Genomic DNA, 19,081 nt, shown 5'->3' with positions numbered 1-19,081 from the left:
CGCATTTTCAAGAAAAAAATTCGAGAAGGTGTGAAATTTTACGGCGAAATAAAAATTTTTCACATCATTCTAAAAAAATTATATTCGATTGCAGGGCTCAATTACAATCAATTTTAGTCATTAGACATACCCCCGAAATCCTACGCATTTTCGAGAAAAAAATTCGAGAAGATGCCTAAATTTTTCGACGAAAAAGAAAAATTTCAAATCGTTCTGGAAAAATTATTTTCGGTTGCAGGGGTCAATTACAATCATTTTTGGTTAATAGATATACCCCCGAAATCCTACCCACTTTCTAGAAAAAAATTCGAGAATGATAGAACAACGAAGCATCGATATCTCAATCACTATAAATTTTATCGAAAATTCGTATAGAATAAAATAAATTGCAAATTTATTATGCAATAATTTGCATCATGTGCATATTTGCAATAGAACCAACATTAAGAAAGATATCGTAGATTTTATTCACAGCGTTCCCCAAAGCAAGAACTTTGTGATATACAGTTTACATTTTAAATCGTGCTTCAAACTCGAATTGCATCCGTTTCCGTCGATATCCCCCTCAGACAGTCCTCGACGTGGACAAGCTAATTAACTAACCTCGCATGGAAGGGTCAGCCACGGTTTGGAAAAATTATCAAAGAAAACGTATGTACATACGAGGTCCCTCGAGTTATCCGCCGGTGCAAAACGAATCTCGTAAAAATGGTTCCCGTCGTTGGCACGTCAATTAATTTCCGCGGAGAAACGTGCATCGGGGTTCTGGTCGTGGAAGGTACACGATTATGGAAAGGTCACTGGTACATGATATTTGTTGAGAGCATCGAGTGATTACCTTCGCTCGCGGTGTACGCGAGGACGTAATATGAAGCGGAGATTAAATCAAACACGGACTTTTCTCGGTTTAATTATCCCGCGGAAAACACCGAAAGGATCTCGCGGAATCTGACGCGGATCCGACGGTGGACAACTTTTCTTTCCCACAGTATTTCACCTCTGTAAAAAAAATGCACGACAATGGTTTGCCGGTGCTCGCGAGACGTTCTTATGATTCCCGCGAAAGCAATTGAAAAAAATTTCCTATTGTTACGTTCGTTTCGATTTATTCTCCCTTTCACTTGGGATTTTTCGACTCCCCTCTGGTTAAAGCCCGTTTCGATGCATCAATTCTATCGTTCGACAAATTTAGAATAGTAATTATAGAAAGCAAGTCGCTAGAAGTAGTGTAATTACGATTCAACTTGGTCTCTCGGTAAAAGGTTTCGCCACGGAACACGTCATTAATTATCTAACGAGTCGTACGTCGTACGCGAAGGAAATCGTGTGCTGGAAATGGAACGATGATTGTACAGAGCTGAAATACGATTCGCCGTTCGCGGATGAATCGGTGCCTTAACGTAACACACGTTTCATCGAATACACACGCTCGTTGAACTTAGAACCCCGGGTCTGTTTGGCCGATTTCCTGTGCTCCGATCGGCGCTCCGCGTACCGAGTTTATAAGGCGTGTGCACCGTCGAAAAGGTCAAATTGCGTATTACGTCTCTGCACGAGCGTACGAGCTGAATTTTAAATTAAACCACGATTTCCATTATCCGACGTAAAGAAAACGAACACCGAATAGCGAAAGTCGGGCGTCGTAATTCAAACGATGCCTTCGACGTGCTCGTTCAAACAGATTAAAACGTCAGAGTTGATTTGGTTCTAGCTAATGAAAATTAGAATAATATCTCCTTACTTTGATTTTCTATCATTAGTTAAAAAATATAGAAATGTACTGTGCGTCCGTGAGAAGTTGACTAGCGAAAAGAATGCGGGTCTGATTGGTCTCTGGATCATCATGGATCGTCTCTGTATACAAATTTAAATTCATTTTCAATTATATAAACAATTTATGATCTAGTTTTATTGTATACCAGTCGTACGATCAATTGGAATTGTTGAAACTTCTTTAGGTATGTAACGTCAAAGTAAATCTCAAAATAAACATAGAAGACAAAATAAATTATAAAAGCAGTTACGTGCATTGGATAGAGGATGGAATGCCCTTTAAAATGAGCGTTCGAACGAGTCGATAGCATTATTAGTTCCGGAGATATAGCGATTTTAATTTCCGAAACGTTTGTTTACGTTTCATTGTTTACATCGCGAGGTCATTGACCGCGCACGTGACGCGACGCGCCAGACGGAGACAGAGATAATCAAATTAAGAAAAATACCCTTCCACATAAATTACGATATCTCGAGAACGGAAAGTCCGATCGACAAAAACCAAAAACCATTTTAAAGGGGAAGGTTCGCCGCTTCTAACAATGCCTCAATTATTAATAAAACACTAGTAGTTTCGGAACTGCACGCGTCTAAATATAAATCGTTCAACTAGTCGTGTTCTCTCAGAAAACAAACAATAAGAATACAAGTGAATATTGAAAAATTCATTGTACCTATACTATAAGAAGAATCGTGAAGTTAAATGGCGCTAAAATAATATTGTGTACTAGAAATTCTAAACGAAATTAAAAAAACAGTTATTTGACGGATCACGGTAGGTTTTGTCTTAATCTCAACGATTGTTTCCAGACTATGGTGGTACATTTACGTTATTTTAATAAAAAAAAAGAAGTTATTTAAAACCTATACTTAAAATTTCAAACCAATTTTTGCTCCAATTTATTAGACATCGCGAAACAGATTAAATTCGTGTAACACTTATAGCTAAACATTGACCAACGAAGTTGAAGTTTCTTCGATATCATCAGCGATCGTATTAATTCGGCCACGTCTGTCCGCCTCCTAATGGACGTGATTTTCGAACGATCTCCGTCCAATTAAAATCCCGTGATTTCCGATTCGTTCGTTAAGCCGCGACGACTCGAACTCGCGGCATATTCCGCGTGTTTGTTCCGATGCAGTTTTTTGTCCTCTCGGCGGAAAAAAGGGATCGTCGTCGGGCGCTTGTTCCGACTTTGCGATTAAAATTACTTCTGCTCGAGGTTCTTTATTTTTTCTGCATTCGTTGTTCTTAATTAGCCCCCGGGACTCCTCGTCGAGATTAAACTTCTTTTCGCGTTTCTTTTTTTTTAGACGCTTTGTTGTTACTCGGAACGGAAACCTTTTGCCGCCGGAGTTAATTTGGAATAACGATCATCATCCGAATAAACGAGACTGAAATTCGAGTAACGTTAGTAGCGCTTAATAGATTGATAGTGTCAGTCGAAACGAATGATAATTATTTCTTTCCATCCTCAGCGCGACTATAATTGCATAGCAATTAGGAGGAAGCAGAGTCGGAAATTACCACACCGCGGTGAAAAAGGACAGTTAATGCTCGAACGATTTACTACTGAGGTTAATTCAAGGGAGAATTAAGAGAGAAAATTACGGAGAAACATATTAGTCTCTTGGTGTCATTTAAACCTTATTATTTTCGCCAGCGACCGCTCCACGTGGAAATTTCCACTTAACGCGATATTTTCGAGTTCTTCCCCTTTATTCGATGTACCAGTTTGTTCGAGAGGAATAGCAAATTACGGTAGAGGATGGGAGGAAATAAAACTACGTAATTTCAAACTATCGGTAATAATGGAAAGCAAAATGCACCTGAAACCTTGGTCTTATTGAAAAATTACATAAAAAACCTCTAATGGTGAAATAAAATTTTATCTAGATTTCACTCTTTTACCTATTCCCCAGAAATTAATATGTTGATAATAGTAATATTAAAAATTAAGAATTATTTTCTAATTTCGCTAACACGATCCTGAGACTTTCCTCTTGCTATAGATACATTTCGTTTTAAACACTCTATTCTAACATACTCGTTCAATGTGCTAAAGTTCGTAGATCTAACAAGGAGAGTGGTAAACCACAACAGTGCTTCAAAAACTTCAAAAATGTCAAAAACTATTGAGTAGTTGCACCTATAATGGTACATTTTCTTGGCCTACGTGACCAAATGTACAAACGTGGAAAGTTTCAGCCAAATCGGTGGGACTTGCACTCTCCTTGCAAGCTTTGTAATACTTTCGTTGGCCACTGTCGGGGCGATGGTTGATTGAAACCGTGTAACTTTGAAATGTTTCAGGACGTGGAGCACCCCGCGTGACCGCGGCACTCGCAGGAGATGGCGAAGGCAGGTTGATCGCCACCCCCGTCCACAAAGAGAGCATAGCGTCTAGGAGCAAGGAGGACCTAGCACAGGAGGCGGCCCTCGTGCTTCAACAAGCGGGCAGCCTTCACTGCGTCGCCCAGGACAACAGACGATTGCCCGGTCGGTTCAGCACACTCCCGGCGCGTCGTAACAAGAAGAGGCCGGAGCTGCCGCTCGATGTGAGACGCAGGAGCGAGGAGATCGGGTCTACGACGAGCGGGGACCTCGTCGGTACACCGAGACCGAAGAAGAAAGCACTGGAGAGAAGCGCGAGCGATGCTGGCTCGAAGAAGCTGAAGAAGGGCGCGCTAGCCAAGCTATTCTCGCCGAAGTTGGAACGAAAGAGGAAGCCGGTCGGTCGTAGCGCGAGCGACGCCGGCACCGCGACGCGATCGCACCGCAAGAGAAGCGGCAGCGATAGCGAGGGATCCCATCTGAGCAGCGTACGCGCCAAGAAGCAGTTGTCGCCGATAATCGAGGCGTCGCCGCACGTCGATCAGCCGCCGTTTCACTTCGGCAGAGTCGCGGTGAACGAGAACGCGAGCGTACCGGGGGCGAAGAAGTCCAAGCAGGAGGAGTTCGATGCCGTGGAAACGGTGAGGGAAATCGGCGAGAGTTTCGAGGGAACGGAAGCGAGCAAGCCGCCGATATCGCCGAGGAGAGCGAACAAGTCGACCGTAAGACGCATACCTATCGTGCTAGAGGACGATAACAAGATCGGAGAGGAGGGGGCAGAGAGGAAAGAGAAGGTAACCCGGACCCCTTCACCAGCAAAGGACACCGGGCTCGACGAAGTAGACAAGGTCGGCGCGAGTAGCATGCTGCACAGCAGCAGATACGATCTACAGCAACGCGACGAGGAGTCAACGATACACAAGATGATTCACCGATTATCCAACGATCGTTCGCCCCCGCCGCAGCTGACCAGAACGATGGTCTCGCCCGGGCCCGGATTCGGTCACAACAACAACCGGCCGTTCTCGTACACGAGACCGAACGAGTCGTGCAGCCCGCCGCCCCCGCAGACAAACGTGATTTACGCCCAGGTGCAGACCGATAAGAAGAAGGCGCAGAGGAGCCACTCGGACAGCGACGAGGGTCTCGGTCTCGAGAGGAAGGACTCGTCGCGGGAGAACAGCCCCGCGGAGAAGGAGTACCGCAGGACGGATTACTCGTACAGCAGCGACCTGAGGCGCAACAATGAGATCAACGCGTTCAAGAATGTCGCCGCGCACTTCCCCGGCCATTACGCCGGCACGCAGGACTACGCGTCGAGGAACACGGAGGCGAAACGACGCCACGAGTTCGACGAGATCGACCGGCGGCTGTACGACAAACCGGAGAAGTACACGTCGACGGTGTTCGTCGATACTTCCGGTAGGAGCAGGGCGGACGGGACGGACGCCAGGCAGCCCAAGTCCGGTATATCGAACAAGACGTCCGAGCTGAGCGCCAGACGCGACCTGCTCGAGTCCAGGATCAAGCTGCGGCTGCAGGCGGACGAGATGTTCGCCGCGAAGAACACCGCGAACGTACCGATCAAGAAGTCGGAACACGAGATCATCGATAAGCCGATAGTGCCGTCCCCGGTTACGCCGAATCGCGTCGCGTCACCGAAACGTTACATGGATACCTACATAACGGAGACACGCACCAACAGCAACGGCGAGAAGTACATATTCGAGAAGGAGATACACGAGGATAACGGGAAGGTGTACGGATACGAGAAAAAGATCACGAACAAAATACCGAACGACGGCTACATAGACACGAAACCGAGGGACGGTTACAAGGTGGAGACCAGGACGGACAAGTACGGGGACAAGTACATAGTCGAGACGCGGACGCACGAGGGTTACGCGGACGATTTCAAGCCGTTCCTCAGCGACAGAAGCAGGACCAGCCCGGACGAGAGATTCCAAGCGGTCGGGAACACCAGCACCCCGTACAAGGTGTCCAATTTCCATCCGGTCGAGACCCCGGTCGGGCATCGTTACCGCGGCGAGTCCAAGGAGAACCATCGTCACGTACTCTCCTCGCCCATAATCGCGAAGAAGCTCGCCAACGAGAGGAAATTCTCCAAGAGCGACGACTTCTTGGACCGCGACGCGCGACCGCGCGACGCCTACGCGCCGCTGAAGAAGAAGAACTTGGAGTCGATACGGGGCATGAGCAAGTCGACGCAGCGTCTGGACGAGATCGGGGAGAACGCGAGAGTCAGAGCGTTGAGGAGCGAGTACACGACCAGATCGCACGAGAACCTGACCAGCAGGGCGGACTACGTGAACGCCAGGGACATGCGTCGCCCGCTGATGAACAGTCCCACGATAAACGGTAGGAAGGAGAGGTCGCCGTTCGCCAAACGTCATCTGGACAGCTTGAGAGAGGGCCCGAACGACGACTACGACACGGACATATCGCAGCTGACGAGCAGCCAACTGGAGTCCAAGTATTACAAGGAGACGCGCACCACCCAGCGGTACACCAGCAGCAAGCATCCGGCCCACGACGACTACGACAGCTCCCCGCCCAGGATACGCACCGACCGCGGCGGCTACAACTCCAGCCGTTACGATTCCGACACCACGGCCAGGGACTCGATCCGTTGCGAGACCCGGAACGACGAGTCCTCGCGCACCCTCAGAAAGGAGCACCGAAAGCTGGACGAGGACCCGAAGAAGCCTCTGAGGAGGTCGCGCAACCGGTTGGACTATTTCGACGACTCGGACGCCAGGGAGAGTCCGCGCGCGAAGGCGTCCGTCGGACGATTGGAGCCGTTCGACGAGAGCCCGACCCGGCCACCTAGAGCCTTCCACGAGGGCGGCAAGTCCAGGCACATCAGGCAGGAGACCAGAGCGCACACCGAGCGCCGTCACCGCGAGACGCGTCTCAGCGATTCCGATCGGAAGGATCGTCTGGCCGACTCCGGCATCGAGAACGATTACAGACGCGACTCCCAGGAGGTGGACAGACGGGAGCAGATCGAGTCCGAGGACGAGGGATTCGTCACCAGGCAGTTCATCAAGCACGAGCGCAGGCACACCGATCGTAACATGAACCTGACGCCGTCCGAGCAACGGAAGTACGACAAGTATACGAACGACGTCGCCAAGTCAGCGCCGGTCACCGCGAAACCGCCGTCCGGCGCCGATAAAAAGTACGAGAAGAAGGCGGCCAAGAAGAGCGGTACCATGAGCAAGGTGAAGCAGCTGTTCAGCAAGAAGGAGAAGAAGACGAAGGAGGAGAAGAACAAGAAGAACGCGAGGAGCAGCAGCAGCGGCGCGCTGACGGACGACGAAGTAACGATGAGGTACAGGGAGTACCGCGGCGATCAGCTGAGGAGTGCCAAGAGCGCCAGGGACTTGGGCAGCGACATCAATCAGGTAAGGGGACTCTTTGTTATCCGGCTTTGAGGTCGAACGAGTGCCACGCGGACCACGAGCGCTCGCCTCCGTCCGGGAAGCGAATCTTTACGACAAATAGTAGCCTCCGCAGCTATCTCTTTATGCTTCGTTTTGAAAGACGGAAATCACCGCGTATCGGGCAAGATAGATAGCCCGTGACAGTCGTATAATCCGAAGCCTTATGAACTTCTTTTACAACCGCGATCCACGGTCTTATCCGATCGTCGTGGATCACCGCGGACGGTTTCTTACGATCCTCGAACGACCACTTCCGCAATAACACGTGGAATGCCTTTGATGGACAGGGCCGCGTACCTGGCGCATCTTTAATGAGGGACCTCGTCGACTATTTAAGGGGGTCTTCTACTGTGAACCGTCAAAAAATTAGATTTTTGTTTTTTATTTTCTTACACTTTCTCTGAAAACTATCTTTTCTGAATTGGCTTCCATGTTATCTCAAGATCTACTTGACCGATTTCGTTCGAATTTAGCATGCACCTTCAGTACATGTGTCGCTATAGCTTGTACTACGATGAAGTCAAAATCATTATTCTTTCTATTTTTTTTTAGCCTGCTAAAGTTAAAAATAATTTAGTCTATTTGTTTCAAATTTCTATGAATTCTTGATGTTAATTTAAAATTTCAAAAGTCCCCTGAAATGACAAATTTTGTTGTCTATTAAATTACAAATTTTATCCTCGTCAATCTCAAAGTATCGAACGCATGAGACGATCTAATAGTTTCCTGGGAAGTAGACAAGGTCGATCATAACCCTCCAGGCCATCCTGGTAGCATCCATGTTGCTGCAAATCACGGAAACAATTAGTCCCGCCATAGGGAAGATAACAATATATTTTTTTATGAGAAAATTACGATTTAATTAATTGGAACGCGGACGCCAATCGAGAACAAGTGACACGAATGTACCTAACAGTTCGATCATCCGTAAGTCACGCAAGGATTCGAAGTGTTGCGCAAAGACAGCCTCCGGAGATTTCTAAATGCATACGCGCCACTTTGTGCGGTTCGATCTAATTGGCTTTTCTTATTGCAAAAATAAAATTTCCCGAGCCATACGTTAGCGAAACGCGTATCTTTCAATTAGAAAGTAATTTATTTAAGCACACGGCGACCGCAAATCAACTTTTCTTGCCGCGCAACGGTGCCTCGTCCCCCCAGCGTTCGTCGTTCCAAGCCTGGCTAGGCGTTGTTCCGAGTAAATGTAAGACCCTTAGAAACCGGAAGCATTCGATAATTGGGATCTCATACCGTTCCCGAGTGCGCGGTTGCGTCACGCCTAACTGTACACCAGCCGGTGGAAAGTATCCGCACCGGTGGACAGCGTATACCTGAATCGCGCTCCCGCCCACGCAACGGAAACGTTTTTCGGAGTATTTATCACGCTCGTAAGTGGAAACGAGGCGGCACCTTCCCTGCAACCTTTCACAACGCTTCCGGGGAATCACAAAATTAATTGCAAAGCGTCAGAAATGCTTCGTTTCAAAATTTTAAAAATTACTGGCAATTCATTTTCACAGGATCGTCCCCCTCTTAACATTATCATAAAATTCAATATATTTATATTGATACAATAGAAGTTTTTCTTTTAATTGATATATACAGGACAGGTAGAGGAAATATTTGTGAATTATTTAGTGAATAATTGAAATTAATATTTACATTTTTGTTGGGATAAGGTATACATTAAAAATATAAAATCTCAGGTTTAGATTTATTGTAATCTTTTTGATGGCGCACTTAAATGTTTACATTTCAATAACATTTTCCTTTTGTTAAGTAATCTACTATAAAAATATATATTATATAAAACTTGAGTGCATATATATTTATACTACTTTGATTCAATTTAATTCATATCTTATTTTCCCTCTATCTGTCAGAGGAAAGGGGACGTTTAATGGTCGGTCGAGGAGCGTATATGAAAGAATAAATGGAGTGCTTGCGAGAGAGATAAGTTGCGCGTAGCCCTCTGGTGGCGAGCGCGTGAAGTATCGTTACACAGACCAAATTCAACGATTTAACCAATCCGAAACCTATTAAACTCATAACTAAATCTTCTATAAAAAGTATCGGTATTATAGAAGGTTTGCAACCAAGATTCAGTTAGATCCAGATTTTACCGACTACCAGTTACGAGCGTCAGGCTCAAGCAGACTGGCGGCCTAAGGCTTGGTAACGGAGCTCTCAGTGTCCAGGCTCCCGTACGAAGAACGATGATATAGTGCTCAAACGATCATCGATGTAAAAGTCAGCTGCATTCTCTCGGAAAGTGTGCCCGCGCGTAAGATTTATCGTACGTAACATTTAACTCGTATGATAAATAATTCCCCAGTTTATAACCGTACCGAGAACATCCGTCTTCCACGGTGGAAGTTCGTCGCGCTTATTGGGCTGCGATCTCTCCCGTTAGGTGAAGACGAAAGTTCATCAAGGTCGGATAACACGATGCGTGTACGGAATGAGTCGCTAGAAAGTACTATCTGAAATCGTGTCCGATTCGTTTATTCCGGGAGAAAGATGCGCCGGGATGAAATATACATGTTGGCCGAGTAACTGTTAGCGCCTTAACCCCTTCGGGCATCGGGATTATATACTGCGCCGTTAAACGTTCGCAAATATTAAATTTAATTTCTGTAAATCGCCGGTGTAATACTTTGGTAACATAATCCACCCTGGTCACGGATTCTATCTTTCGTCTGGACGAGAGAAAGTTTCAAAGTGATTCCTCAATTTAAGGTTAGAGGAGGGTTGGAGTTTAGCGTTCTTTCGAACGATACGAATTGTTTGTATTCGATTGGTGTCATTTTAATTTTTTTAACTATGTTCCACCGCTTCGAAAAATCTGAAAAAATTACACGTGGATGGACGCAACGAGACCCACAAACTGTAAAAATATAAACGCGATCGTTTGATAATTTCGGTATAAAATTGTTTAAAATTGAGAAATGAAACGCTCTCAGAATGTCCATGATTTTTGATACGATAAAAGAAATGGAACTACCCTAATAGAAGGAGTAGTGGGTGAATTCATTGATACTGTGGGATCGGGAAGGTAATGACTCCGCCCTGTTCCGTTCCGCACAATTTTATTGTTGCTGTCGTACAACGACGTGACTCGTGGTGCGGGTTACGCTCGACTCTCTGGTACGATCATCGCCACCGTACCAAGAGGCCTTCAAAAACAAAAGACGGTCAGAGACGACGACAACGGCTTTTCGGCTCACGCGGCTCTGGTCGTCTCGTGTGCAACCATCGTCTCGTGTGCAACCATACATTGTAGCGGCTTCGAACGGCTAAGGCGTATGTGGTGCCTTGGCCGCCACACTACCCCCCTGCCAGTAATTGGCACAATTACGAAAAATTGACCGACTACATTACCACTACCATTTACTCTATTATATAAAATACGTTATCCTAACTAAGATTTACATTACAGTATTTGAACAGAGTTGAAAAAAAAAGGAATTTACATGGAGTTTAATATATAATACGTAATACCTAAAAATACATGAAAGTACATAAAAGTGATGGAAAAAAATAAATGGTATATGATACTTATTATAATAATGCGCAAGCCTTAAGTACTACCGCGTAATTTGAAATCGCTCGGGAAAACGTACGCGTCTACCTGAACGCGTAACACGTTGCTGTATAACCGGCGCATTGTCAGGTACGTTTGTTTGTGTGACCGGCTGATTTTCTATGCTCACGGGATCCGGTCTGTTTTCTGCTAGCATATAAGCAGGCTTTAGCCTTTCAATTGATATATTTATTTCCTTACCTCTAATGTTTATTGTAAATGTTTTTTCGCCTCGGCGCACTACGGCGTATGGACCTTCATAAGCGGGTTGTAAAATAGTTTTGGCTGAATCTGTTCGGATGAAAACATGTGTTGAACTGCTAAGATCTTTGAAAACGAATGTACGATTAACGGAATGGCGTGATGCATTAGAGGGACTCAATTTAGAAAAATGGTTGCGTAGTCTATTAGTAAAATCGGAAGCATTTTCTGTGCCTTCCGCTGAATGCGAAGACAAGAACTCTCCCGGTAATCTTAATGGCTCGCCATAAACTAATTCCGCTGAGGTAGCGCCGAGGTCTTCTTTCCAGGCGGAACGAATACCGAGTAGAACCGTCGGAAGTATTTCTGTCCACCTGTCGGATCCGTGGCACCTTATAGCCGACTTGAGCTGTCGGTGAAAACGCTCTACCATCCCATTGGCCGCTGGGTGATACGCCGTTGTGCGAAGGCGTGTGGATCCAATTAAATTGTTCAGCGCAAAAAATAATTTGGATTCGAACTGCCTACCCTGATCGGTGGTAATCCGTACGGGAGCACCAAACCGCGCTACCCAACCGTCATAAAAGGTTCGAGCTACGGTTTGGGCCTCCTGATCGACCATGGGGAAGGCTTCCGGCCACCGCGTATATCTGTCTACACAGGTCAGACAATACCTGAAACCTTCGGACACCGGTAAAATTACTATGTCTAAATGAATGTGTTCGAATCGCGCAGAAGGTTTAACAAATGTAGCCAATGGTGCAGTCACATGACGGGAAATTTTTGATCTTTGGCACGGTATACAGCAACGTGTCCACGTGCGAACATCTCTTTTAATCGACGGCCAAACATAACGTTGCGTTATGAGCTTGATCGTCGCGTTAATACCTGGATGTGATAATACATGTAACATATTAAAAACTGCACGTCGGAAAGGAGGGGTGACATAAGGTCTTACATTCTTAGTCGAAATATCGCAAAAAATTTCGGAAGACGTGCCAGGCAAGGAGACTTTGCGTAATCGCAGGCTAGATTCGCTATTCAACAACCACTGCAACTCCTCATCCTGGGCTTGCGATTTTGCCAATTCTTCGAAATTAATCGAGTGGTTAACCGTTTCCACTCTGGACAGTGCATCGGCAACGACGTTGTCTTTACCGGAAATATGTTGAATATCTGTAGAGAATTGCGCAATGTAATCTAGGTATCGGAATTGTCGAGGAGAGCATTTATCTAATTTCTGTTTGAAAGCGAAAGTTATGGGTTTATGGTCTGTAAAAATCGTGAAATGTCTGCCTTCGAGCATATGTTTGAAATGTTTTATTGCTAAATAGATAGAAAGTAGTTCCCGGTCGTAAGCTGAATACTTCTTTTCGGCAGATCCTAACTTTTTAGAAAAGAATGCTAATGGTTGTCGTTCGTTGCCGACGCACTGATGTAAAACAGCTCCTACGGTGTAATCAGAAGCATCGCAGGTAACCGACAATGGAGCGTTGACCGCAGGATGAGAAAGCAGGGTTGCGTTTGCTAAACTATTTTTGGTATTTTCAAAAGCCTGACGCGCTTCCGAAGTCCAGGCTATCGAGGTCTTGCCCTTTAAATTGCCGGCTAGAAGGTCGTTCAAGGGTGCTTGAAAGCGAGCGGCATCTGGGATAAAACGGCGGTAAAAATTAAGCATTCCCAAGTACTGCCTCAAATCCTTCGCGTTTTTCGGAAGGGGAAATGACTTTATGGCTTGTACCTTGCCGGGCAAAGGTTGAGTGCCGCTTTCATTTACCCGATAGCCTAGAAATTTAACTTCTTCCTGCCCGAACGTGCATTTATTCGGATTAACAACAATGCCATAATCTTTTAATCGTTTAAATAATAATTCTAAATGGCGCAGGTGATCGGCTTGGGATTCTGAGGCGACCAAAATGTCGTCTATATACGCGTAACAAAAATCGAAACCGCGTAAAATTTCGTCGATAAAGCGCTGAAATGTTTGCGCGGCATTTCGTAACCCGAACGACATGTACGGGAATTCAAAAAGCCCGAACGGCGTTGTAATGGCCGTTTTTCCGACGTCTTCCGATGCAACCGGAATCTGATTATAAGCTCGGACGAGATCTATTGTGGAAAATACCTTTTTGCCACTCAGTTGTTGCGCAAAATCCTCAATGTGACGCACGGGGTATCGGTCGGGAATTGTCCGTGCGTTTAACGCTCTATAGTCACCGCAAGGCCTCCAAGCTTCTTCGCCCTTCTTCGGAACCATATGAAGGGGTGCTGACCACGCGCTCTTCGAAGGACAAGCGATGCCCATCTTCACCATCGCGTCGAACTCCTTCTGGGCAGCCCTGAGCCGGTCCGGTGCAAGCCGCCGCGGCTTGCTGGAAACGGGTGGTCCAGGGGTTGTCTCGATGTAATGCACCGTTTGGTGCGTAGTCCTCATCGGGGTGCCGCTAGGCCGTGTAAGTTCCGGCATCTGCATCAGGAGCTGGTGGTAAACGGTAGTCCCTGCTACTGTCTTCACCGACGGCGTTTCATCCTCGGCTCGTGTTCCGCGGACCGTTAACGACGTGGTCCGATCGACGAGGCGACGATTGCGGATGTCCACCATAAGATCGAAGTGATCGAGAAAGTCTACCCCGATTATGGGTTTTGTAACATCCGCAACCACGAATCGCCACACGAAATCCCGTCGTAGGCCGAGGTGCAGGTTTAACGACACTGTCCCGTAGGTGTTAATTACACTCCCATTCGCCGCCGCCAGCTGGTACTCCGATCTTTCTCGCAATCCGCCTAGCAGGCGGCGCGGAAAAACGCACAAATCGGCCCCGGTATCCACTAAAAATTCCGTCTTCGAGCTGTTGTCTAAGATGAAGAGGCGGCGTGATGCTGGATTTGTGTCGCTGGCCGCCATCAACGACTCCCCAGGTCGTTTCCCTGATCCGTGGCGTTCCAATTGCACGGTGCAACGCACCTCTGCGCGGCCGGACCGAACCGCCAATGGTACCAGCATTTCCCTTGATGGTCCATTTGTCCTCCCGCGGGCCGCTCTCGCGATCGCGATAGAGATCGTCTGCGGTAGCGCGAGTTTGGATGATTTCGGTGGGTCCACCTGCGACGGGAAGATTGCCCCTGGTCCACCAAGGATTCACGGATGGCAGAAATTTCCTGCCTCAAGGAAAGAGCCAATTGTGACATCTTAATGTTTAACATGGCCTCGATGCTCGGGCCCGGCGGGGGTATTTGGCAGGATGCAGATACGCCCGTAATCGCGGCCTCCGTGACGTGTACCCGCGGTGTCATCGTATCCGCAACAGCGTCTGCCAACTCTGCCACCTTATCCAGCGGGGTGTCCCGCTGCGTGGCTAAAATCACCTGCATATTAGCAGGTAGTCGGCCCATCCAAAGCGTCCGCAATACACCGTCCGAAAAAGCCGTACCGGCCAATCCGCGCAGGTGACGAAGAAATTGGGACGGTTTTCTGTCCCCGATTTCCTCGTGTTCCAATAACCGCCGCGTTTTCTGTTCCTGCGACGCACTAAGCCGGCGAATGAACTCATTTTTTAGCGTCGTGTACGGATCCGCGGCCGGGGGATTCATGATAATGTCTCTTACTTCCGCGGCGTGTCGCGCACTTAACGCGCCGAGAATGTACCCGAATTTCGTGGTCTCCGACGTTACATTGGATACCTCAAAACTTCTCTCTACCATTGAAAACCACATCTCCGGGTCTCCCGGACAAAACTCGGGTATCCGTACAGCGACGCGATCAACTGCCAACGGCACACCCGCGGATGTCCCTGCGTTAACGTTAGGGTCAGTCATTTTACCAGTCTTAGTCACAAAAAAAAAATAGTTTCACCGCACACACACACCGCGCTTACTATTTGTCAGACCGTGTCCTTTTCTTATGTCCTTAACACTATACACTTATTTCTCTACCCTAACTAATATTGTCCGTATACGAAAAATGTCCAAATTTTCTTTAAAAAACTTTACTTGCGCGGCGAGATCACGTCGGGGTCACCAATGTGGGATCGGGAAGGTAATGACTCCGCCCTGTTCCGTTCCGCACAATTTTATTGTTGCTGTCGTACAACGACGTGACTCGTGGTGCGGGTTACGCTCGACTCTCTGGTACGATCATCGCCACCGTACCAAGAGGCCTTCAAAAACAAAAGACGGTCAGAGACGACGACAACGGCTTTTCGGCTCACGCGGCTCTGGTCGTCTCGTGTGCAACCATCGTCTCGTGTGCAACCATACATTGTAGCGGCTTCGAACGGCTAAGGCGTATGTGGTGCCTTGGCCGCCACAATACCTATTCATTGATACCTCCAAAGTTGAATTTTATTCATTATACCTTAGCCTTTGTATCCTGGTAACGGAGCTTCACTAAAGTTACCATAGCTTCGAAAATATCGAATATTTTCCCACGAAAAAAATTGTGGATATTCTTCAAACATAGATCTAAACATATGCATTGGAACTTAATACAAAAATATTTCATCGTTTCCCCCGAAAAATTCACAAAAAGACCACTAATAAATTGCAAAGCAGAATGCCTTGGGCATTAAAATAATATCCGATCGAGATCAAGACCTTTCGTACAATTATCCATAAAATCGTCTATCTAATAAGTCAGGGTAATTGTTTCGCGCCGTTTAACAAATCCTGCAACGGGTGAGGCCGTGCAACGTCTGACGTTTGCATCGAGGGATCGCTTTCCGTGGATTTCGCAAACCAGGATACGTATCGACATTCGCGGCCAGAAGGGAAAAGATTAATGGTCGGACGCAAACGGCGGCCATACCAGTCGAGGTCGAAAAGCGGTAACAATGGCAACGCGGGTGAAAGACGCTCGTAAAATCCCATTTGCATGGTCCCACGGTGGGTGGAAGGATCATTGCGAAAGTCCGCGTTCCGCGATCGGTAACAGGTGGTTCTCGCGGCGAATTCGAGGTCCGTTCGAACTCTCTATGGTCCGCGTGCCCCTTACAATTAATGATCTTGTTTTACAGCGGCGCTCAAATGGTCGGGGTCTCGCGGCTCGCTACCTTGAGATTTTTATCGGGACGTTTACTCGGCCGCGTAATGCGTTTTTCGTGTCCGATGGTAATCTACGTTAAACTGGTTCCCATTATGCCTTTTATTATGCATTGTATCGGCTCCGCCGGGCGGAGCTACAACCCGCTTACGTAACAGTTAATAACCGGCGATAGTTAAGCGCTAGGGAGATTTTATGGGACAATCGCGCGAATCGTCTCCACGGGCATCTTCGTCGATAATGACTCCTCGAATGTCCCTTGATGACAACCCCCCCCCGATGTCCTTTATTTTCCTACGCGCGCGGCTTTACACGGCGAACAGTCGTAAACTAAATTCGGTTTTACGATTTAATAGGGACTTTACGATTAAAGGAATTGTTAATCCTGCCGGGGATACGTTTATATTTTTCGCGGGATCGAATGCGGACCGATCGGTCGCGACACTTCGAGTTCTTTTTACGGAGGAAATCCGTGCAACGCTGTGCACCGGAATATCCGTATATCATATTTCATATCATATTAAAATTGATCTGGACGTATTAAATAATTTGTTATTAATACTTTTTCGTTCTTATAACGGCGAGGGGTGGGTCTGGTGGCATTTTAATATTTTAATATGAACTCAAACTAAATAGAAAAGGCACAAAATTGTCTACAGTACTTTTCTAACCTCATTAAAATTTAGGAAGCCTATTAAAATTTTCTTTAACATTTCAACTTGAGAATTCATTGTTTCAGTTCCACTGTTAAAAGTTCTGTCACCCAAATATGGGTGACGTGGAAGTCAAAGTGTTAAACCCTTCTTAGTGTGGAGCGGTTAGGGGTAGATTAACTTGCTGGGAGGGGCAAATACGACTCTGGTTATGTATAAAAATGAAAAAATAACACAGAGACGAGAATAGGAACACCCTGAGCTGGTGATCCGCTGGAAAACATCCCCCAGCAGGTGACCGTATATCGTTCGCGACGAATTGATCAAGTAGTACTTAAGTTTAATGTAGCTGGCTGGCAGCCAAGTAAGACGGAATCGCGCGTTACCTTACAGCGAGACACCCACGCACGCACACGCGCTCGCGCCAATAATATCCCGGTCGATTCACGCCCAGGTGCGAAAGACGCTCGCTCACGCTCCCTCGGATACGTTCGAACGTATTTGCGGGAGAGGGCTCAGGGTGATTTCGCAATATATTCCACGGTGTAAACAGGAGAAGAGGGGGACGAGGGAAGCGGCTGGGTGGGGAAAAAAGGGCCATTAACTCTCTCGTAACTCGGCAGGTGAGGCGCGGAACCCTACGGCGCTGCTTGTTTTACTGCGCTAATTAACAATAAATAGCCATAAAACGAAACGACCGCCTTTTGTTTCGTTCGAATCGCCGGGCCCGATCCGCCATCGACGTTTTTCGATAACTCGAACGAACGATCGCCGAGCAACGGGATTCTGGGGGAATTTTTACCGCCAGAAAGAAGTTACCGTTTGTTCTTAACAATGTTGGAAACGTTACTGTGAACCGTACTGTTTGCAATTCTTGTTAATTTATTTTTGTGTACTGTGTTATATGTACAAATGAAGCTACACGTATAATTAGATTACTGGGTGTTGGAAATCCTATAAATACAATACAAAACTGAAACGACTAATGTAGAATAGGCGTTATTGTACCTGTGGATCTATAAAAGAATTCACCCGATAGATTCAGGAATATCCAAAATCTAGATACGTATATGTTTAAAACAATAGACAATAAATGTTTGTCGTTATACGAATGTATTTAATATATCCCATAATATCCAATACTGGGAAATTTTAATTTTCGAGAGACTACAGAATGCATATAGAAATCCTCGAAGTAAGATATGAATTATTATATTTAAGGGTTAAGACAAAGACTACCATTTCATTAATTCTACTAATGGAAATTTGAATTTGCCTAGAGATCTGTAATCTACGTATAATAAATTATCGTTTAATTTTTAATCATGGTCTATTCGGTATAGAGAAATTTAATTATATTAACGTGTACCTTGGCGCCGGTGTATGTCGTTTGCATTTCCATAAGCTCGCGCAAAAATCGTCCCGACGGGCGTGACATTTAAGCGACATTTGCATTTTTGAAAGTTCTTCGGCGCCGTTCGCATAAACGGCCGTCCACTTCGGCGAACTAATAAAACCGCCCCGGTATCGCGATATACATATTAACCTTTCGAGTGACCAGTCGACCGAGGAGATCCCCCGGCTCTGATAGCTGAAAATACATCCGCGGTGTTCGATGAATCTCGAAAGAGACTGAGATACCTGCGCGTGCCGCCCCCGCCGTCCCCCGGTAGCCTTTGCGCCGTTGTCAAGCTTAGACATTGACATTCGTCGCGTTACGCAACCCACCGTGAATACACACGTCCACCTTTCATTATTCCCCATTGACAGAGACGCGATAATTTTCGTACAAATTTAAGACACTCCATCCTTGAAACTATCGACTGAATTTTTATTAAGGACACTGAATTATAACAATGGAAAGTCTCAACAAGAAGAGCATTATACAAAGTATAGCAGTAATTCTCGTTTTTTTTTTTTGGCAAAATAAATATTCCTTATTCTTGAAAACACCATAGTCGATTCTAACAAACTCTCGAAACAAAAGACAAAAGCCTGTATCCATCCTTGGAAAAATTGGGATATAAATAC

At 46.3% G+C, this 19,081-nt stretch overlaps 1 protein-coding gene across 2 annotated transcripts in view; it reads left to right on the top strand.

Annotated features, from left to right (window-relative positions):
- The window catches only part of LOC122399426 (zinc finger CCCH domain-containing protein 13), a 183,646-nt gene that overhangs the window by 36,316 nt on the left and 128,249 nt on the right, over positions 1-19,081 (top strand). For both annotated transcript variants that reach the window (XM_043400103.1, XM_043400104.1), the window contains exon 3: positions 4,088-7,536. In XM_043400103.1, the coding sequence (XP_043256038.1) occupies positions 4,088-7,536 (3,449 nt within the window). The remainder of the gene's footprint in view (positions 1-4,087; positions 7,537-19,081) is intronic.

This window comes from Colletes gigas, unplaced genomic scaffold (genome assembly GCF_013123115.1).
Source record: "Colletes gigas isolate AHSC1104 unplaced genomic scaffold, ASM1312311v1 Colletes_gigas_Sc00013, whole genome shotgun sequence".
Lineage (NCBI taxonomy): Eukaryota > Metazoa > Arthropoda > Insecta > Hymenoptera > Colletidae > Colletes > Colletes gigas.
This window is presented reverse-complemented; position numbering and strand designations above follow the sequence as displayed.